Below are 22,386 nucleotides of genomic sequence, written 5' to 3'. Positions count from 1 at the left end.
AAAGGCGTGCGCCACCACTGCCTGGCTTGGAAAATAATTTTTAAGAGAATAGCTTTCCTGCCCTGGGTGTTTTGTTATGTGGTCTTTTCTAGCATTTAATCGATGGCCCAGCGACAGGTTGTCTGGGTGCGCCCACTCAGAGTTAGCAAAATTACACTTGGAAGTGAGTGACTGGATTTTCAAGTCTCTCACACACAGCGGAGTGAATAAAGATGTCAGAGCCAGGCCTGAAGGAGGACCCTGGTAATCCAGCCCTTGGTGAATAACCTTCAAACACCAATAAACAAGATTAACTGGGTTTAACATGTGACCTTTCTCGGCTTGACTGGTAAGCACAGATGTTTTCTCATCTAGCTGCGTAGTTGGAATCTGCCCTCGCTGGTTGCAGTCGGAGCTGGATTTGAGGTTGCAGGAATGACGGTCTTGAAAACGGTACTTCTCAGCGAGTGACGCTGTCTAAACAGTAACATATGGAGACCCGCGGTTTAATAATTAAAAATAATGTGTGACCTTACCCATAATAAATGTGTTAATTATGTCAACTGAAGACGTTTTTTAAAAAAAAGGGGGGGATCATGATAGATATTTCGCTATTTTCGTCGGTCTGGTGGCATTAAAGACAGTGACAAGATTTGTTAGAGTTAGCCCTTCCACACCTGCGCCTGCGGGAAGCAGAAATCCCAGCCAAGCCTTTGTTACCCTTTGGTATTCCTCAAGGAAGTGTAGAGCAAGCCAGGAGAAAATAGGAACGGCTGTGATGAGCTTCTCCTAAGTCAGCCTTGGCTTTTGGCCATACTTTCTCCCCACTAAACTGTGGCGACAAGTGTGCGGTCCTTTATGACCTCTTTATTGTTTGATTCCCAGAACCATCTCTGGCATTTTTCGGTGACCTGCTCCTTACCTGCTCAGCCTGCTCTTCGGGTCTTTCAGGCTTGCGCAGGCTCCCCTTCTGAGGCCTTCCAGAAAAGATAACTCTATCTCCTTCTTCTGTCTTCTGAGGGCACTGAGCCAACATCCCTGGATGTGTGTGTGTGTCAGGACCTCCTCACATGGGTTTGTCTCTCTGTTGCCTCGGAGGCCGGGGCTCTCCATCCGTTAGCTGGTCATACAGTCTAGCAGAGCACACTAAATTATTAATGAGGCAGAAAGCAAGCGAGGTGGAGAAGCTGTGTGTCCCTGTGGGCTCTGGCATAACTTAGAGGTTAAGCATCAGTCTAGAATCCATGATAACATAACCAAGGGGGGGTGGAGAGTGTGTCCTGTCAACTATTTGGGTAGATTGCTTCTGTCTATGGTCCTATTGCCAACGGGAGGGTGTGCTCTGTGGCTGTTAATGGGGTATACAATACATTTTATTGAAAAGGACAAGAAATCGACCCTATAGAAACAAAAGGTGTTATGGATGGTGTCCTGGGGACTTGTCATAGCTCCAAAGAAAACAAAGTAAGACCCCCCGTCACGAAGCTTCTTGTAAACATTGAGAAACTGAGCTTTTCTCCCCTTCTCAGGAGAAGTATCAAGGCAGCAAGCTTTCAGTTTAGCTTTCCTTAACCATAGAGATTTCTTATTTAATGTATTTGCTTATTCATTCTTGTGGGAGAGGTGACATGCCACACCATGTGGAGGTCAAAGGGCAACTTTACCAAGCCAGGTCCCCACTCCTACCTATTCCTAGGTACTGGGGTGGAATTCAGGCTGTCAGGTCTGTGCAGCCAGCACATTTGCTGGGGGAGCTGTCATACTGGTCCAAGAGTTCTTTTTTCAAGCAGTCTTAGTTTAGGTATAACCTATCTTCCTTTATGTGTTCAGTGGGTGTTCTTTCCGTGAGCCTAGAGTTTGACAACCACCGCCATGTTTATGGCTGTATCTGCTGCCCTCAGAGGCTCCCGGTTTGCTGCCAATTGTCATTCTTGCCTGCAGCCCCAGGAAGCCACTAATCTGAACTTCATCTCCATAGCGTCACCATTTCTGGACTTGTCATACAAATAAAATAATACAAATTGTTGTCTTTTACCTCTGCCTTCTCTTTCTTTCTTTTCTGTTTTTTATTCTGTTTTGTTTTTTTTGAGACAGGGTTTCTCTGTGTAGCCCTGGCTGTCCCAGACTTGCTTTGTAGACCAGGCTGGCCTCGAACTCACAGAGATCTGCCTCCCGAGTGCTGGGATTAAAGGCATGTGCCTCCACGCCCAGCTCTGCCTTCTTTTTCTTTAAATAATGCTTTGGAAGTTCACCTGTGTTGTTGTATGTCCCGTTGGCTTGCTTCTTGTTAATTTAGTATTTTATCTTAGTCAAGCTAGCCTTGAACTTGTGATCTTCCTGTCCCAGACTCCTGAGTGCTGGGATTAGAGCCTTGTGACATCATTCCTGGTTTCATGCTTGCTTCTTTTTATATCTGAGTATTATTCCATCACTGATAGAAAACATTTTGTTCGGTCCACAAACTGACGAACATCATGCTACTGTGACCAGTTTGATATAGGTCTTAGTGAGCACACACTTCCATTTTCAAGAAAATAATTAGGAGTGGAGTCCCAAGGTTGTTTGGTATATTTGTATTTAATTTTACAAAATACTGCCGTGTAAGAAGTTACCACAAACCTGATCAATTTGAAGACAGTGTGAATGGGTTGTCTCAGAAGTACAAACGTAGCATCTCTGGGTCCTCTCCTTCATAGTCTCTCCCAAGATCCTGATGGAGACGCTGACCTGGACTGTCATCTCCTCTGAAGACTTGACAAAGGAAGCGACAACCCCAAACTCACGAAACGGTTGTGGTCAGGAGTCAGTCTTAGGAGTTAGTTGTTAGACCGAAGGCCTCATTTTTCCCCGGGAGGTTGGCCGGGCACTGGCTCCACTTCCTGGCCACTAGAGCTATCCAGCTTCCTCACCACAGAAGCCCGAAACATCAGGAAGGGAGCTGAAGCGAGAACCGAGTCACCGTCTTTTTATAACCGAATCATAGAAGTGACACCTCCAACCGCTTCTGCTCACTGGAAACAAACCCTGTCGGTCCAGCCCACAGTAAGGGGAGAGTAGACGCCAAGGTTAGAGGTATTAGGAAGCAGGGACCACTGGGAACCACATGGGAGGCTGCTTGCCAATGGCTGTACCACTTTGTATGCACGCCCCCATCCGTGCATGTGAGGAGTTTGCTTTTTTGTGGCCACCTGTCTTTTTCATCTTTCCAGCAGGTGTGAAGAGGCATCTGGTAGTTTTAACTGCATTTCTCTAATAAATGAGGATGAGGACGGTGGTCATTGGTCCACTGTTCGCTTGTACAACCTCTTAAGTGAAATGTCAATGCAAATATCCCATGTGCTTTTTAAGAAAAATCTGCTCTGAGAGTGCTAACAACGGAACCTAAGGTCTTGTACATGCTAGGACAGCACTGTATTTACTCAAGCAATATTCCTACCCGTTTGTGTACGTTCTACTGGGCTGTTTGTCTTATTGTTCAACTATGAGACACTTCTGTTTCGGAATCAGGATCTTAGTATCATGTCTAAGAAATCTTTGCCTGACTCAAGGCCATGAATATAACACACTCGGACTGTGTGTGATATCGTGATTAATCTCATTAACTGCAAAGACCCTGTGAGATATAGCTATTATCTTTGCACAAATGAGAAAAAGCACAGAAGTCAAATTCCCATTAAAGTCATAAACTGGTTAAGGTGAGACGTCCGATCATATTTTCTGTTGAGGAAAAAAAAATATATATATAGATTCCATATTGTCCTTTTCCTGCTCGGTTCTGTGGGTATGAACAGTCGACACCATCTCTATTTGTGATCGTTAGGGATCTCCATATGAACCGGGGGAGATGTGGACTCAGGCTGCTGGCTAGGCTCTGCTTTCCTTCCATTCTTTCAGACTGCGTCCCCTCCCCAGTTTCTGGTTGAGCTGGGCTGTAACTTTGCTTGCAGCCCTCTGGTGTGTGACTGGGCAGCTGTTAAGCAGTTGTACTTCCCCCCTCTGGGGATGAGCACGTTCCGGTGACAAGAGAGCGTATTCCCTGGTGTGCTTTGATGGTGCGCGTTCACCTAGAAGACGGTAGAGTCTCCCCGGTTCCTTATGCTCGCATCCCATTATTTGAATGTCAGAAAGGGAAGGGGGAGCAAGAGCAAGGGCTGAAAGTTCAAGTCATATGTTACATCTGGTCAACTTTATATTCTTTGTTGTTGTTGTTGTTGTTGTTGTTGTTACATCTCTTATTTTAATTAATTTAATGTTAAAAAGAAAAATAATCTCCGCAATTTTAACCTTTGTTCTCTCTCCCTCTCCCCCCGCCCCCACCCGAGAGTTCTTCATATGCTTTGGGTCTGATTGCTGGTACCTTTACTTAGAAGCAATTTATTGTTTCTACTCCCTGCTAATGTGCTAGCTTTAGGCAAAACTGCAATCTGTGCAATTTTTAAAAAAAAACACCATCAACCCTAATTTTGTACTTCAGGCGAAGAACGAAACAATCGTTCATCCTTCCTCCCTTCTCACCTCTTCCCTTGGCTGCTTTCTGTCGGCTTGGTAAGCAGCCGCAGATGCGCACCAAGCCCAGAATTCAGCGTTGGAGGTGCAAGGAGAGCAATACGCCTGGAACCCCAGCGCTCAGGAGGCTGAGCAGGAGGACAGCCTGAGAAACCCTGTCAAGCGTCAGGGGTGGAGGAGAATGGGGTTCAGCGGGCAGAATGCCTGCCCACATGCGCAAAGCTCTAGGTTTGATTCCCCCAGCTCTCCACGGACTGGATGGGGTGTTACACCCCTAATAATCCCAGCACTGAGGAAGTAGGAGCAGGAGGATTAGAAGTTCAAGGTCAAAGAAAACGCAGATATGGGGGGGTGGGGGGAAGAAGTTCAAGGTCATCCTGGCTACAGAGGGAGTCCAAAGCTGGTCTGGGATGAGATCTTTAAAAAAAAAAAAAAAGGAAGGGATAGTAGAGAATGGGAATACACACACACACACACACACACACACACACATATATATATATATATATATATGCATCAAGTAATACTATGCAGCGGGAAAGAGGAGACATTAGGATGGGTAGAGCTGGAAGAAGGGGGAAGCTAACGCACTAGTCTGTTGAGTGTAAATTGAGTGTAGAAAAGCAGGAAGTGACTAACCGTGTCTCTGGGCTCAGCAGGGAGATGCACTAGCAGCAGACTTGGCAGCCAGCAGCAGTTGGAGGTTGAGTCCGGAGAGAATATAAAATAAAAAAGGAAAAAGTTTGGAAAACAGCCCTCTCCCCCTCCTTGACCTGGCTGTTGTCAGCAGTTTGGTTCAGGCTGCCTGAGGGATTCACTGATTCGTACAGTTCTTAGAGTGACTGAGGTCTGCGGGTTCTGGGACAGCCTGGACACCACCTCCTAGTCTGTAAGAGAACAAATGTGTTATCCGTCCCCACACACACTACACACACCAGGAGATGTGGTGTGCTGTGCCATGGAAGACATTTTGGTCCACGTGCGACCCTGAGTTTGCTATTGTGATGATCAGAAGGTTTTTAGCTAACTCAATTACATTTGAGTAACAACTTTTGAATTTTTCTAATAATTATATTTTAACATGCTTTAACTCTTGACACAAATGTTCTCTGTGTGTGTGTGTGTATGTAGATGTTTGTATATGTCTGTCTGGATGTATGTGGGGGAGGGTTTGACATATGTGTGTGCCTATGTCAGATGGCGTCTTCTATTGCTCTTCACCTTAGTTTGTGAGGCATGGTCCCTCACTGGGACCTGATGCAAACTGATTCAGCAAAACTGCCTGGCCTGGAAGCTCCAGGAATCCTTTCCTGCCACCACCCCAGTGGGAGGACCATAGGTACCACCACCACACCCGGCCTTTCACTTGGGTGCTAGGGGTCCCAGCCTCCACAGTAAGCACCTCACCAACAGAGCATCTCCATAGCCTCTACTAGCCTGGGCTACACAAGACCCTGTCTCCATCCCAGCACTCAGGAGGCAGAGGCATGTGGATCTCTGTGAGGCTAGCCTGGTCTACCTAGTGAGTTCCAGGACAGCCAGAGCTACAGAGTGAGATCCTGTCTCAAAAAAGGGAGGGGGGGGGTGTCCCCTAATACTGGAGTTTTGGATGGTTAGGAGCCACCATGTGGGTGCTGGGGTTAAGCCCTGTCCTCTACAAGAGCAGCACGTGCTCCAAGCCACCTCGTCATCTCTCTGCCTGGCATTTTTCAGTCATTTTTATGCATGGCAGTTACCGATCAGAACTACACATGCCAAATAACACATAGATTAAAACGTTGGGTAAAAGTAATCTTTTTTAGATTTACTTGCTTTATGTGTAGGGATGTTTTGCCTATATGTGTGTATATGTACCACCGTCATGCCCGGTGCCCTCGCAGGCCAGAAGAGGGCATTGGATGCCCTGGAACTTGAGTTACAAGAAGGTTGTGGACCACCTACCACGTGGGTGCTGGGAAGTGAACCCAGCTGCTCTGTAAACGCAACAAGTGCTCTGAATCGCCGAGCCAAGTGAAGACGATCTTTATGGTGGGCAGAAATAAAACGATGTTTTAGACTTACGATGCTTTGTTGAGCCGGGTCGCTGGAGCCTCACCTCCTGTTTGTTGTTGGGTGCAGTGTACTCCTGATGTTGGAAGTAGCCAGTCTCTTCTCTTTTAAATGGGAAGCCAAGACATGTACTGAAATAGTTGAACAAAATTATTATTAAAAATCATTAATAATATCATGCGGATGAACTGCATCAATGGTTAGATAATGAGGAAAAAAATTGATGCCCTTGGTGAAATTGAGGGGGGTCTCTTGTAATTTTGGGGGAGATTGACAATCCTCTAGCGTCTGAAGTGGCATGCAGGATTCACCCAGCCAGTGTATAGATTCTTTTTTTTTTTTTTAAGATTTACTTATTTATTATGTACACAGTGCTCTGCCTGCATTGTATGTACACCTGCACACTAGAAGAAGAAATCAGATCTCATTATAGATGGCTGTGAGCCACCATGTGGTTGCTGGGAATTGAACTCAGGACCTTCAGAAGAACAGCCAGTGCTCTTAACCTCTGAGCCATCCATCTCTCCAGCCCCAGCGTGTAAATTCTTTATGATTTGAAAGGCCGATGAGAACGTGTTTTAGTGAGAACCTAAACCAATCAAATGTACCCAAACCTGCTTTCTCTTCCTTCCACGTTGTTGAGATAGTAGGATCTTATCTCGTCATAGATTAATTCACTTTTTCCAGATCTTAAAAATGGGCATTTTAGCCGGGCGGTGGTGGCGCACGCCTTTAATCCCAGCACTTGGGAGGCAGAGGCAGGAGGATCTCTGTGAGTTCGAGGCCAGCCTGGTCTACAAAGCGAGTCCAGGACAGCCAAGGCTACACAGAGAAACCCTGTCTCGAAAAAAAAAAAAAAAACAAACAAACAAACAAAAAATGGGCATTTTAAGCCAGGCGTGGTGGCTCACGCCTTTCAATCCCAGCACTCGGGAGGCAGAGGCAGGTGGATCTCTGAGTGGGAGGCCAGCATGGTCTACAAAGCAAGTCCAGGACAGCCAAGGCTACACAGAGAGACCCTGTCTCAAAAAACCAAAAAAAAAAAGGGCATTTTAGAGTTTAGTAACTATCCATCGTTTTGTCTTTAAAGACAAGAAAGGAGAAATCGTAACCGATCCTGAACACCATTGATCAGAAGTTTAATTTGCATTGAGACTTTATAGTTTTAGTAATTAAATACCCAAACCACCTCCTTGTTCTTTAGTTCTCAAAGTATCAGGGTTTTGTTTTTGTTTTCCTCTCAAATTCCTTCATACATAAAATTGTGAGCTAGAAGATGAAAATGACCCAGGACTTCAGTGTTTTCATTCCTGGTGCACAGAGGCCATTCTGGGAAAGGATGTGCAGACATTTAACTGTGTGTGGACCGGGCAGCAGCAAACAGACTCTGTAGACGAGACACCTAGCGAACCCTCGTCTCCCATGCTCCTCCTTCCCACATCGGGCTTCTAAATCCTATTAACAGCTGTCAAAACCTGGTAAACTATTTAGGTGCTTTCACAATTTGTTTAATTGGATAGTTAGGAAATGGCACGCTAGGAAATCCTCCCCCCCCCACCCCCCCCCACCCCTTTCTCTTAGCCTAGATGAACATCTGTAGCATTAGGGCCTCATTATCTCTGAATTGGCATAGCAGATCAGTGGCATCATTAAAATGCCACATTAAGATGATTAAGCTTCTTTGTTACCCAGTTGACTTTTGCATGTGCGGAGGATTTCATGGTTATGACCCTCCATCCTTGTAAAACACTTGAACAACATCATCCCTTTTCTGTCTCCCCCGGCCTAACAGCCTCCGGTTTGTTTTGTCCCCTCTGGCCTCGCCACCGGCCACCTTGAGGCTATTATTTCACATACACATACACATACACACCCACTCCCCACCCCCACCCCACCCCACTCCCCCACCCCCGTCCTTCTTGTTGGATTTTGAGATCTCACGGTCTGGAGTGGAAATCCAGCAACTGCTGGTATGTTCCTTCTAGCCACATGCCAGCCACCCGAGAAACCCAAGTTGCCTGTTCCTTTTTTTTTTTTTTTTTGATAGGGTCTGCTCTCCAGCCGAGCATTTTATGTGCCTGTAAAAACAAAACTGAGGCACAGTTGGCTGAGGCTGCTATTGCCCCTGCAGGATTTAGAGGCTGGATCCTTTCCAGGACCCATTGTTTTTGCAGCGTCTCAGGTGAAACCAAAAATGTCTACTGTGGAGTGCAAGCCTTTCAAGTGATAACCATCACCCCAGGAAGTGAAACCATGTGCATCAGCCCCAGTGAGCCAAAGCTTTGTTCTCCTCAGCCTACAAAATTCTCTCCAGGGGGTGTGTGTGTCAGTGTGTGCCATCTTCCTCAGCGGCCTCCTGAACACAGACAGAGACAGGAACAATGGTCCCCCAGAGCAGCTCCTTTAGAAAGTTTAATCTAATTTCCTATGGGTTAGATTCAATTTAGACAACCCCTCCTCCCTCTGGGAATGTATAGCAATTACGTTTATCAGCAATTTGTGGTTTGCTGTGTTCTTTTCTCTGCGAGTTCAATTATACGGAATTTACTTAGGAAGCCTTTAATATTTTTATTATGAAATAGATCATACACACACAAAAACGGCAGATTATAATTAAATTTACAGCTTAAAGAGCACTAATAAAGCGAGCGGCTAGAGACCCAGCGCCTGACTTAAGAAATAAACTCTTGCTAGTGCCTAAGAAGCTTCTCGGGACTGTTTGAAGAGTCAATCCCAATTGCCGAAGAAACCTGATCTAACTACAATGAGGTTACAAGTTACAAAACCACGCGGGAGATTGTTCACATTACAAACCATTCACTTTCCAAACGACTTCAGACCGGCTGGCAGTGTAACTCAGTAGGTCAGCTGCCTCCTGCCTAGCTTGGACCAAGCCCTGGGTTCATCTCTGGCACCCACAGGGTCGGCCGGCTCTCCAGCACCCACACCTACACCAGGTGTGGTTGCACATGCCTCTAAACCTAGCTCAGGTGATGGAGGCCCTTCTCCCCAATTAATACATCAAAGTGAGACTCCCAAAATATCCAGGTTTTATTTTGTCTTATTCTTGGTGGGACATGGGGAGTAAAGGAACACACACCCTACCGTGCCCGTGTGGAGGTCAGAGGAAAAACTTGGAGGAGACAGTTCTCTCTTTCCCCCGAGGGTTCCAGGAATCGAACTCTGGTCTTCGCGCTTGCATAGCAAACACGTTTACCCATGGGGCCACCTCACTGGCGCCACAATATCTGTTTTAAAACCACGCAAACACACAGGGCCATGGTAGTGCACGCCTTTAATCCCAGTACTCAGGAAGCAGAGGCAGGTGGATCTCTTTGAGTACGAGGCCAGCCTGGTCTATAAATCGAGCCCAGGACAGTCAGGGCTCTGTTACACAGAGAAACCCTGTTTCTGGTGGTACTACATTAGGCCCAGGACGCTATGAATGCTAGGCAAATGTACAGAGATTACTGACCCATAGCACCGTGCCTGGCTAGTTTGATTGTTGTTATTATTTGATTTTGGGAGCCTTAAAGGGGAATTTGGGACAGAGAGAGATGGTTCAGCAGTTAAGAGGATGAGCTATTCTTCCAGAGGACCTAGGTTTGATTCCCAGCACCTATTTGGTGGCTCACTCCTATGTGTAGCTCCAGTTCCAGGAGATCTGATACCCTCTTCTGACACCTACAGGCACCTCTCATGTAAATAGTGCACAGACACACATGCCTACAAAATGCCCATACACATTAAATAAAATAATTTGTCTTGTATTTTATTGTTGTTCAGGGGACAGGATCTCATTAAACCCTGGTTGCCCTGGAACTAACTCTGTAGATCAGGCTGACCATAAACTCACAGAGATCTACTTACCTCTGCCTCCCAAGTGCTGAAATTAAAGGCAATTGCTACCACAGCCAGCTACAAAAGAAAATGATTTAAAAAAAAAAAAGGAGTATTCTATTTGGTTTTATTGTTGTTATTGTTTTGTTTGTTTTTTTTCTTGGTTGGTTTGGTTTTTGTTTTGTTTTTCGAGACAGGGTTTCTCTGTGTAGCTTTGGCTATTCTGGACTCCCTTTGTAGACCAAGCTGGTCTCGAACTCACAGAGCTCCACCTGCCTCCCCCTCCCGAGTGCTGGGATTAAAGGCGTGCGCCACCACGTCCGGCTTATATATCTTCTAAAACCAAGTTATTACATCATTTCCTTCAGTATGTCTTCCCTTTTCCCTGTTCTTTCTTCTGTTCTTTCTTTCTACGGCTGTTCTTTCTTCTACATGTAGACTCTCTCTTATTTGAGGCCAGCCTGGTCTACAAAATGAGTCCAGGACAGCCAAGGCTACACAGAGAGACCCTGTCTTGAAAAACCAAAAAAAGAAAGAAGAAAGAAAGAAAGAAAGAAAGAAAGAAGATACATATATAGATTTGGGCTTTAGGCAATGTTAGAGAAAGACCGTCTAGTCAATGGAAATAATGTGAACAAACCAAGGATGCTTAGATGTTTAGTTGGATAAAAATGTTGGAGTAGGAAAAGCCAGCATCCTAAGGATAAGCTTGGCTCAGTTCTCAAAAGACCCTTTTAGTTTTATTTCTGCCTTTTGGATTTTATTTTGTTGGCCATGAAGAATATTCAAGAGTTTTGGCAGAGCCCTGACATGACCAGAGCGTATAGTCTTAGAACAAGCAATGGTACCCAAGATGAGCTGGAAAGGTGAACAGTATGGAGGCTACAGATCACAGGAGAGGACATGGGGCGTGGGAAACGGTGAGGGAGGTTAGGTGTAGACTGAACTGGAGAGTCCTGGAACGTGGGGCCCAAACAAAGAAAAACAGAAGACGACGCGAGGCTTGTAGCTTGAGGACTGGGAGGAGATGCTTTGACTTTAGAAGATTTGCAAAGAGAACGGAAGAGGAGAAAAGAGTCGCGTTTGGAGCTGTATACCTTTGGGGATTATCCTAGGAGGCAGCGGTTGGAGCCTTAAGAACAGATGAAATCGCCATAGAGAAGTATTCAGAGGTTAATGTGGGGAAAGGAACCATCAGAAAAGAGGTGCAGTTTCATTGAAGAAATAGGAGCACAGAAGAACAAGAAACAAGAGACAGTGGCCTGTGCTCGGGAGTAGTAAGAAATGCAGGGAACGGCATGCCAGAACGCACTGTGTTTATGAATGAGTAGGTCATTACTGCAGACAGGGTCCATGGCAGGTATGGGGGCAGAGGCCAGATTACAGGGAACTGTGAGGAGCTAGGAGCAGTGGGTGTAAATCTGACTAGAAAGCAATTAGAGAGGGTGGGCTTCGGTTCTCTGTGATGCGAGGCTTATAGACAGCAAAGAACATGGAGGCTGGGCGTGGTGGCGCACGCCTTTAATCCCAGCACTCGGGAGGCAGAGGCAGGCGGATCGCTGTGAGTTCGAGGCCAGCCTGGTCTACAAAGTGGGTCCAGGACAGCCAGGGCTACACAGAGAAACCCTGTCTTAAAAAACCAAAAACCAAAGAAGGAGGAGGAGGAAGAGGAGGAGGAGGAGGAGGAGGAAAAGTGAGTTTGCCCCAGAGAATTCTGAAGCCTGAATGACCGACTCAGTCTAGAGTTTCCGCACCACAGTGTCCAGAGTTGGAGACCAGAAGAAGCGAGCACCCCCTCTTAGGATAAATCAGTTTGGAGTTAAAGATTGCTAGTTGGATTGTAGGCAATCTTGGTGGTATTCCCTAGAGCATTAATAGATTGCATTCCTTTCTTTGGCTCCAACAAATCTTTTTTTCCCAAAGTAGGGAAGGGAGCTCTTCGTTCAGGGAATCGAGTGCCTTTCCTGGTTTGGGCCTCTCAGGAATCCTAGTCAGGCCTTCGCTTCTCGCATTTTTGAGTTTGCACCTCTGCTTGCCTTTCCATGATCACCTGTAAAGCTGCTGAGCCCCAGTAACCATTGCAGAGAAGTCGCCTAGGTCGTTCATGGTAGGAGCCAGCCATACTAGGAACTTCCTTGGTGCAGCCGTTGGGTATGCGTCTCCAATGCCCCATCTTAGGCTTTCCTTTCCTTCCCATCTTACATAGTGTCTTCCTGGCTCTGCAGCTGAGGACTGGAAAGCCAGGCTCTGACCATGAGCCAGGCTGGCCTGCTACTGAGTTCCAGGTCAGGCCTCAAAATCATGCCAAACAAAGCAGCTGTCCTCTGTTTGCAGAAAGATCTCACACATTGTAACAACGTTGTCACTTTGTAACTATTTTGTAACAATGTCACTTGGTGGCCTGAGTGTAGTCATGCCCATGTTTTCTTCCTTCCTTCCTTCCTTCCTTCCTTCCTTCCTTCCTTCCTTCCTTCCTTCTTTTTTCTTTCTTCTCAAGACAGGGTTTCTCTGTGTAGCCCTGGACATCCTGGAATTCACTCTGTAGCCCAGGCTGGCCTCAAACTCAGAGATCCCCCTGCCTCTGCCTCCCAAGTGCTGGGACTAAAAGTGTGCGCCACCACTGCACGTGCACATTTTCTAACCAAAGTGAAAAGGGTTCTTTTCGGCTGGCCCTTTCAATCTGCTGTTTTTGGTTCTCGGTAGAAGGCTGTTTTCCGTTGAGGTTCTTTTAAACGCCTACATGCAAACTGAAGTGCACTCAAGCTTTGGTGGGACATCGCCCGCCCACAGCTGGAACGACAGAGGCAAAGAGGAGGACACCAGCCTTGGGTGCACACTTCCCTTAAATAGTTAAGAAACGACACTCAAGGAAACAGATTACGTATGAAAATAGGCAAGGTCCATCCAGGAAGGAAAGAAGGAAGGGAGGGAGGGAAGGAGGGAAGGAAGAAGGAAGAGAGGGAGAGAGAGAGAGAGAGAGAGAGAGAGAGAGAGAGAGAGAGAGAGAGAGAGAAGTGCAGGACACAGAAATCAACTCCTATCTAACCGGGATGCACAGGGAAGCAAATGTGGCCTGGGTTGGGCTTATTCTGCACCACCCATTTGCAGCAGTCAAGAGGTTGTGAACCGTGGCCTGTGGTGAGCAGTGGAACATCGTGGTGGCCGTGGCTCTGCCAGCGGTGGTTAGGCCTTTTCTCGCTCTATTAAGCAAACACAGTTAATATAGATGAAAGGTAACCTTGATAGAAGTGAAAATTGAAACTGGGGTGGAAGGCAGCAAGCCCCGTGCAGCAGCTGCTGCTGTACTTCCGCCTGTGGCAGTGGGATCAACACTTCTGATGTGTTTTGGAAGGGATGTAGTTTTTAAAAATATCATGATTTTTTTTTTCAGAGTGTTTTGGGTTTTTACATCTACCCCGGTGAAGGAAGGGTGTGGAATAGAGCTGTTAAACAGCCACTTAGACTTTTTTTTTTTAATGTGAGTGTATGCGGTCCAATCCAACTAACTGATACTTTATGTTTAGCTCCTTCTTCTTCTTTCTTTCTTTCTTTTTTTAGATTTCTTCATTTTCTTTTATGTGCATGGATGTTTTGACTGATAGTATGTTTGTGACCATCTGTGTTTCTGTGGAAATTAAGAGAGGGCTTCAGATCCCTTGGAACTGATGCTATGGGTGCTTGAGAGCCACCATGAGGATGCTGGGAATTGAACCCAGGTCCTCTGCAAGAGGAGCAAGTGCTCTTACCCACTGAGCCATCTCTCCACCTTGTGTACAATTGGGAAAATGGCTGAAACCTCTTTGCTTCCACATTTCCTGTCGGAGGGGAAAAAAAAATGGTTGGACTAGCTGATCTTGAAATCCTCTTTTGCTCTAAATTCTCTTGATTTGAATTTCTTTGTGGAGAAGTAAAGCTTCCAGTGTCTAAAAACTCAGAGTTTGAAAGAGTAAGCGCTCACATAGCACATTTTATGTATGAGAATCTCTTACAAATGCTGGTCTCATGAGGCAACTTTTTAAGAGGGGTTTTCCCCCCTTAGGGGGGAAGGTTAATATATAAACTTGCCCTCTCCGTTTCTTCTGTTGTTGTTTGATTTTATTTTTCTGAGACAGGATCTCACTTTGTAGCCTAGGCTGTCCTGGAACTCATTGTGGGAGACCAGGCTGGCCTCGAACTCACAGAGATGTGCCCGCCTGGGCCTCCAGAGTGCTGGCACTAAAGGTGCATGCCACCATGTCCTGCTCGCCTTCCACACCATGTCTTGTGTTCTTCTTAAAAGGGTTCTAGAGGGCTTAGGCAATGTCTCGGCTGGCAAAGTGTTGGCCACACACACATGAAAACCTGAGTTTGGGGCTGGAGAGATGGCTCAGAGGTTAAGAGCACCGTCTGCTCTTCTAGATAGAGGTCCTGAGTTCGATTCCCAGCAACCACATGGTGGCTCACAACCACCTGTAATGAGATCTGATGTCTTCTTGTGGTGGGCAGGCACACATGTGGGCAGAACACTGTATAAATAATAAATCTTTAAAAAAAAAAAAAAAAAAAAAAAAGAAAAGAAAAGAAAACCTGAGTTTGATCTCCAGCACCCAAGGAAAGTGGCAGGTATCATGACAGGGACTTGGTTTTTTGTTTGTTTGTTTGTTTGTTTGTTTTGTTTTGTTGTTTTTTTTTGAGACAAGGTTTCTCTGTGTAGCCTTGACTGTCCTGGACTCACTTTGTAGACCAGGCTGGTCTCGAACTCACAGCAATCCACCTGCCTCTGCCTCCCGAGTGCTGGGATTAAAGGCGTGCGCCACCACGCCTGGCTATGACAGGCCCTTGTAATACCAGCACTGGGTGGGAGGGTGGGGGGAGGGGGTGGAGGAGGGGGAGGGAGGGGGAGACAAGAAGGACCCTGGTACTCACTGGCAGGCTTGGCTTGATCAGGGAACCTCAGGTCCCAGAGAGAGAGAGAGAGAGAGAGAGAGAGAGAGAGAGGCTCAAAAGACAAGGTAAAAAAAGAACAGCTCTTGAGAAGTGACATCAGAGCGAACTTTGACCTACACACACACACACACACACACACACACACACGAGCTGATGTGTGTAATGCAGCATGGCTGACAAGGCCCTGGGAAGCAGAATGCTTGTCTAGACTTGAGTCCCATTCCCAGTCTCTGTTACCCACCTGCAAAAAGGATGCCTCACAGGGCAGCAGCCCTTCAAAGAGTGGTACTGCGTCATCCAACTTACATGGGCCAGCTCTCTCTCAAGTCCAGTCCCATAACTAATGCATCTAGGGTCTTGAGTTTTGTCCTACTTAGATTAGGTCTATATATGTCTTCCCCTGATTTGGGTAGACCCCCAGCTCACGCAGATCAATGGAAACGGTTATTTCTCCTTTTGTCTTCCTCAGCGCTCTTCACCAGCACTGCCTCTGATTTCAGTGCCGTCTCTATCGCTTCCAAGAGAGACAGAGAATTTGTGTGCAGTTCACACAGAAGGAAGGAGGCAAAGCCTGCCTTCAACTCAGAAGAACGGTCTCACTATTTAGCTCTCAACCTTAGTGGTCGGCACAGCGACCTTTGTAGCATCAAAATATGCTCATCTTGAAACTAAGATCTGAGAATCTTTCTTCTCTCTAAGGGCTAGGGACAGGCTCTTCAAAATGTTTGTTTCGTGGACTCTTTGGGTTGTCACAGCTAAAAAACGTGTTATCTCTAATCTTCTAGATGGCCTAAGACTCTGCCGTCTGTGTATGTGTGTGTGTTGCTCTACATGTGATTCTGAAATCAAATAGTGAATAATCACCCTCAGGGCGCTTCCTTGCTTTTGTATGTACACGCTATCCCGTGAGCATCCCCTGCGTCTAGTTATCAGCTGTGGGGTCCTCTTTCTCCGAGCTGCTCACAGCTTTCAGATCCAGTCATTTGTTCACTTCTTGCCTCTGTGTCCCCTGCAGAAGAACCGATGAAAGTGAAAGATGAATACAGCGAGAGAGATGAGAGCGTCTTGAAGCCGGAGCCCGTGGGAAACGCAGAAGAGGGTGACATTCCTTACAGCTACACAAGGGACTATAATGAATATGAAAACATTAAGCTGGAGAGACACGTCCCGTACGACAGCAGCAGGCCACCCGGTGGCAAGATGAACTGCGACGTGTGCGGCCTGTCCTGCATCAGCTTCAACGTCCTGATGGTCCACAAGAGAAGCCATACCGGTAAACAGGTCTCCTCTGCTCACTCTCAAACCCCCGCCCCCCCTCCCCCCCCCCCCGCCCTCGTGCAGCTATGTGAGGAAGGTGGTGGGGTTCGACTCTCTTCTTGGATTTCCCCATTGCCTTCCGCTTAACTCTAATGTCTCTCACCCTCTTTGCATTGTTCTTGCTTTGCCCCGGGGGCCTTTGGCGACCACATTGCAAATACTGAGGATTAAAAAAAAAAAATGAGACTAGCGAAGGCCTGGCATCGTGGCACGCATCTTTAATCCCAACACCCAGGAGGCAGGAGGCAGGTAGACCTCTGAGTTCAAGGCCAGCCCAGTCTACGTAGCAAGTTCCAGAACAGCCAGAGATATATTGTGAGACCCTGGAGATGGAGAGAGATGGCGACACAGACACAGACACAGAGAGACAGAGACACACAGAGAGAAATAGAGTCCATAGGAAGGCCCGCCAGCAAGTCACACTCAGTCAGGAGGGTCCATACGATACAGGGACTCTCTGAAAGAAAGACTGGTGCCTTGACACCTTCTTACACCTTGCACCTCAGCCCCGGTACTCAGGAGGCTGTAGCAGGAGGATGACCCTGAGTTCCATGCCATCCTGGGCTACAGAGGAAAACCCTGTCAGTAAGAAAGGAGAGAGAGAGAGAGAGAGAGTCAAAACCACCAAACAAAACAAAGACTTTAATCCCAGCACTCAGGAGACAGAGGCAGGTGGATCTCTCTGAGTTTGGGGCCAGCTTAGTCTACATAGTGAGTTATAGGGCAGGGCTACATAGTGAGGCCTTGCCTCAAAAAAAAGAAGAAGAAGAAGAAGAAGAAGAAGACGACTTGAATATGTGAGTTCTTTTTCAAAGGCAACTGCATTCAGACGTCAAGAAATAGAGAAACCTCTAGCCTGCCCTTGGTGTCCCTTTCTTTGGTGCTGACTCAGAGCAAGATGACAGCTACGGGAGCTGCTCTGAGTGGGAGCACTCATTTCTTCAAGGGGGAAGATTCCACAAGGCTCTCGCCTCCAAACGCAGCTCCCGCGTGAGTGACCTATGTCACTGTGGGCAGAAGCACCCACAGGCGGGCATTCGCCCCTAGGCCTCTAAGCTGTGCACACGTGTTTCCTCTTTACCTTGTGATCAGAGATCTCCTTTTCCACCCTTTCTGAAGGTGAGCGCCCGTTCCAGTGTAATCAGTGCGGGGCATCTTTTACTCAGAAAGGTAACCTCCTCCGCCACATTAAGCTGCACACGGGGGAAAAACCTTTTAAGTGTCACCTCTGCAACTACGCATGCCAAAGGAGAGACGCGCTCACGGGACACCTTAGGACACATTCTGGTAAGTGAGGAACACGAGCGAGCGTTCCACATAGTGGAAACAAGAAAGAGTTAAGCGTGGAGGCTTCAGTCTGTCAACCCTCCTTCCCTTGCCCCCGCCCCCACCCCAAGAGTTAACATCAGCAGAGACCTCTAGGGCTAACTGCACTTTCATTAAGGCATTAATTGCTCTCCGTCTGCCTCGGTGGAGACCGTTCCTTCAGCGCTCTTGTGTCTGAAGAACGGCAGTCAAACAAATTACAGCTCCTTTGCAATTCTTTTTTGTGAGAGGAAAAAAATGGCCGCAATCAGTATTTTCATGGTACACTTTATTAAAGGATGGTTTTCTTTTCTTTTTTGTTTTCCGAGACAGGGTTTCTCTCTGTAGCCTTGGCTGTCCTGGACTCACTTTGTAGACCAGGCTGGCCTCGAACTCATAGCAATCCACCTCCCTGAGAGCTGGGATTACATGCATGCGCCACCCCACCCGGCTAAGGATTATTTTCTTAATGTGTGTGCCTGTGAATGCGCGCACAGGCGTAACACACACACACACACACACACACACACACACACACACACACACACACACATTTTCCAGTGTTCTATTCACAAAACTACACAAAAAAAAACTTGGTACAGTTTGTAAATTATTGTAAAATGTAAATAGAGGGGCAGGGGCTACGGAGATGGCTGAGTGGTTAAGAGCACATATTGCTCTTCTAGAGGACCAGAGTTCCATTCCTGACACCCACATCTGTTGCCAGTCAACTTCAACTCCATTTCCAGGAGTTCTGACACCTCTGGCCATGCAAACACTTATTCTTTCATGCATGTACTCAAACAAACAAAATTGCATAATTGTTTGAAAAAAAAGAAAAATGTAAATAAGATATAAATTATTATTTGAGGCTCTTTTTGGTTGTTCTGGGCTAAATTTCTTTTCTTTTCTTTTCTTTTTTTTGAGACAGGGTTTCTCTGTGTAGCTTTGGGTGTGCTGTACTCACTTTGTAGACCAGGCTAGCCTCGAACTCACAGTGATCCACCTGCCTCTGCCTCCCAAGTGCTGGGATTAAAGGCGTGCGCCCAGCAAATGGTCTTTCTTTCTTTCTTTCTTTCTTTTTTTCTTTTTTCTTTTTTTTCACCAGAGCTGAGAACCTAACCCAGGGCCTTGCGCTTGCTAGGCAAGCGCTCTACCACTGAGCTAAATCCCCAACCCTTGGGCTAAATTTCTTATTCATTTTATTTTCTTTTTTGAGATAAGAGTCCTTTGTAGTCCTGGTTGAACTGAAACTCACTATGTAGACCAGGCTAGCCTCAAAGTTGTAGCCATCTTCCTGCTTTTATCTTCTGAGTGCTGTAACTGCAGGCATGCACCACCCTACCCAGTTTCTGGCTAAATTTCCTAACCCCAGCTTTCCCCTTCCTCAGCCCACTTATTTTTAAGCTCTAGGAGCACCTTAGAATTCTTAAAAAGCCACGCGCCGCCTTGCTCTCTTCAGTCCTTATTTTGAACAAGCAAGATGACACTTTTTTTTTTTTAACATTTAGAATTTCCCTTGTAGAAAAATAAAGCTAGTCTTATTTTCAAAACTGGGACCTCGTGTTCTTGATGTTATCTGTCAAAATTTTAATTTGAGAGAGAGAGAGGTTTGTTTTTATGTCAGTCCACATTACTGCTTTGACTAAACCCCAGCCCCAATCTCAAAACTCCTCTTAATTCAGAGTAAGATTAAAGAAGCCAACCTCAGCAAACCCACAACAGGTCATATGGGGTTTCTTTTTCTCCTCTCTCTCTCTCTCTCTCTCTCTCTCTCTCTCTCTCTTCTCTCTCTCTCTCTTTCCTTTTAGCTCATTTGTCAATGTAACAAGTTAGGAATGGGTATGATGGAGAAAAAAAAAGAATATCTCTCTCCTTTCCCGCATTTTCAAACACAGAACCAATGGATATTTTGAGACAGACTCCAGAGCACCCGAGTTACGCAGAAATATAACATGTTTAGCCATTGCAAACCTGTACTTTATTTTGGTTTGGGATTTCACCAGGATCTTTTGAGGATGCTTTTACTCCCAAAGCAAGAGGCATTGGGAAATAAAACATCCCATGATGGAGCCTGGAGACTCAGGGTAGCCCCGAGGCCTGGCATCCACAAGCACCAGATTAGATCCATGGGTAACAAAAGGAAAACAGGAAAAGCACACTTCAGCCTCTAAAACATTGGCAATGTTTTTAAAGTTACATTTTATCAACAGACCAGATAAAAATAAACCTTGCTTCCATATAGGCAGACTTGTGAGAAAACTTTTGATTGGTTTTTCAAGACAGGATTTTACTGTCTAGACCAAGCTGACCTCGAACTCACAGAGATCCGCCTGTCTCTGCCTCCTGAGTGCTGGGATTAAAGGTGTGTGCCACTATGTCTGCCTATTGCAACTCACTCCTAATTCTACTATTAAAAATATTCTTTGAGGAGGGGCTGGAGAGATGGCTCAGTGGTTAAGAGCACTGTCTGCTCTTCCAGAGGTCCTGAGTTCAATCCCCAGCAACCACATGGTGGCCCACAACCATCTATAATGAGATCTGGTGCCTTCTTCTTGTGTGCCAGTGTACATGCAAGCAGAACACTATATATATAATAAAATAAATAAATATTTTAAAACATTCTTTGTGGACTGGAGCGATAGCTCAGTGGTTAAGGGCACTGACTGCTCTTTCAGAGGACCTGAGTTCAAATCCCAGCACCTACATGGCAGTTCACAACTGTCTGTAGCTCCAAGATCTGACATTCTCACATAAACACACACTCAGGCAAGACACCAATGCACATAAAACAAAGGTGAATAAAAAAAAAAGAAAAAGAATTCTTTGCGGGGGGGGGGGGGGGGGGATCGGTTTCGAGACAAGGTTTCTCTGTGTAATAACCCTGGCTGTCCTCAAACTCTTTGTAGACCAGGCTGGCCTCGAACTCACAAAGATCCACCTGCCCCTGCCTCCAAGTACTGGGATTAAAGGAGTGCACCACCCCACCTGGTGAAAAATAATTCTTTGTTGGGGCTGGAGAGATGGCCCAGTGGTTAAGAGCACTGGCTGTTCTTCCAGAAGAGCCGGGTTCAGTCTCCAGCACCACACAGCAGCTCACAACTGTCTGTAAATCCAGTTCCAAGGGATCTAACCCCTGCAGACCAATGCACATAAAATAATTAAAAAAAAAAAATTCTTTGTTACTTAGCCTGTTTTGGCCATACTTGTTTGAAGCCACTTGACGAGAATGGCGCCACGCTCCCAACATGCGGGTGTTTGATGGGTCTCTAGCCCGACCGCGATGCCTACAGACCATGTTGTTCCTTACGGTTGGATGGACGTCATAAAATAGGAAGGATGGCACCCCACTCCAATTAGTTTTATGTGAGTGAGTGTTTTCCCTACATAAGCGCTCAAGGATGTCAGAAGAGGGCGTCAGACGCCCTGGACGCTGGAGGTATAACTACAGATGGTGGGGAGCCGAGCTGCCAAGTGGGTGCTGGGAACCAAACCCAGATCCTCTGCCCTAACCACTTAGCAATCACTCAAGCCCAAGTAGTAAGGCTCCCAAATAATTTGCTTTGTTTTGCTTTTGAGATTGGGTCTCACTATGTAGACGAGGCTAGGCTCAAACGCACCAAAAGCCTCGTGTCTCTGCTGGAATAAAAAGTGCCTGTCACCACACCTGGCCCCATTTTATTTTTATACCACACTACCCTCCTTGAAGAATAAATAACCCTGTGCCCCCCCCCTCCCTCCCTCTTTTTTTCTCTCTCTCCCTCCCTCCCCCCTCTCTCTCCCCCTCCCTTTTCCCTCCCCCTGGGGCTAGAGTTACAGCTGGCATGAACCCCCTGTGGGTGCTGGGAACCAAAGCCCAGTCCTCTGGGAGAGCAGCCAGTGCTCTTAAGTGTTGGAGCCTGTTTTTGTTTAAAAAAAAAAAAAAAGACACAAAATTTAACTCATAATCCAGACACTGAGAGAAAGGGCAGTCATCCGCTCCAGAGCCTTCCCTCTGCAGAAGACCACCTTCCATCTACTGTCCTGGCAGTCCCTCCTAGGTTGTAGCCTTGTTTCAGCTGAACAGATCTAACAGCAACACAGACTTGGCAGCGCGGCCCTGGTTGGGCCAGCAGCCTCATTCCCAGAGAACATCCTTCTCAGAGCCAGGGTCCCTGAGTGCCTGTGTCTTCCTTCTAGTCGAGAAACCCTACAAGTGTGAGTTCTGTGGAAGGAGCTACAAGCAGAGAAGCTCCCTGGAGGAGCACAAGGAGCGATGCAGATCCTATCTTCAGAACTCCGACCTGGGGGACGCTGGTGAGTTGCACGGTGCTCGTTCCCCTGCCCCCGCCCATCCCTCCCCCCCCCCCCGCCCATCCCTCCCCCCCCCCCCGCCCATCCCCCGCCCATCCCCCATCCCCGCCCCCTCGCCAGTGGTGGAGACAGATTATAGACAGAACGAATGAGCGAGGTGGAAAGACAGCG

At 46.8% G+C, this 22,386-nt stretch overlaps 1 protein-coding gene across 3 annotated transcripts in view; it reads left to right on the top strand.

Moving 5' to 3' along the window:
* Window positions 1-22,386, top strand: part of IKZF3 (IKAROS family zinc finger 3) — an 84,344-nt gene that overhangs the window by 40,221 nt on the left and 21,737 nt on the right. For all 3 annotated transcript variants that reach the window (XM_084751114.1, XM_084751113.1, XM_084751112.1), the window contains exons 4-6: window positions 16,316-16,573; window positions 17,737-17,904; window positions 22,102-22,218. In XM_084751114.1, coding sequence (XP_084607240.1) covers window positions 16,316-16,573; window positions 17,737-17,904; window positions 22,102-22,218 — 543 coding nt within the window. The remainder of the gene's footprint in view (window positions 1-16,315; window positions 16,574-17,736; window positions 17,905-22,101; window positions 22,219-22,386) is intronic.

Source organism: Acomys minous (assembly GCF_964271855.1).
Source record: "Acomys minous genome assembly, chromosome: 12".
In the NCBI taxonomy this organism is placed as follows: domain Eukaryota; kingdom Metazoa; phylum Chordata; class Mammalia; order Rodentia; family Muridae; genus Acomys; species Acomys minous.
The sequence above is the reverse complement of the archived record's forward strand: the minus strand, read 5'-3'. Positions and strand labels throughout refer to the sequence as shown.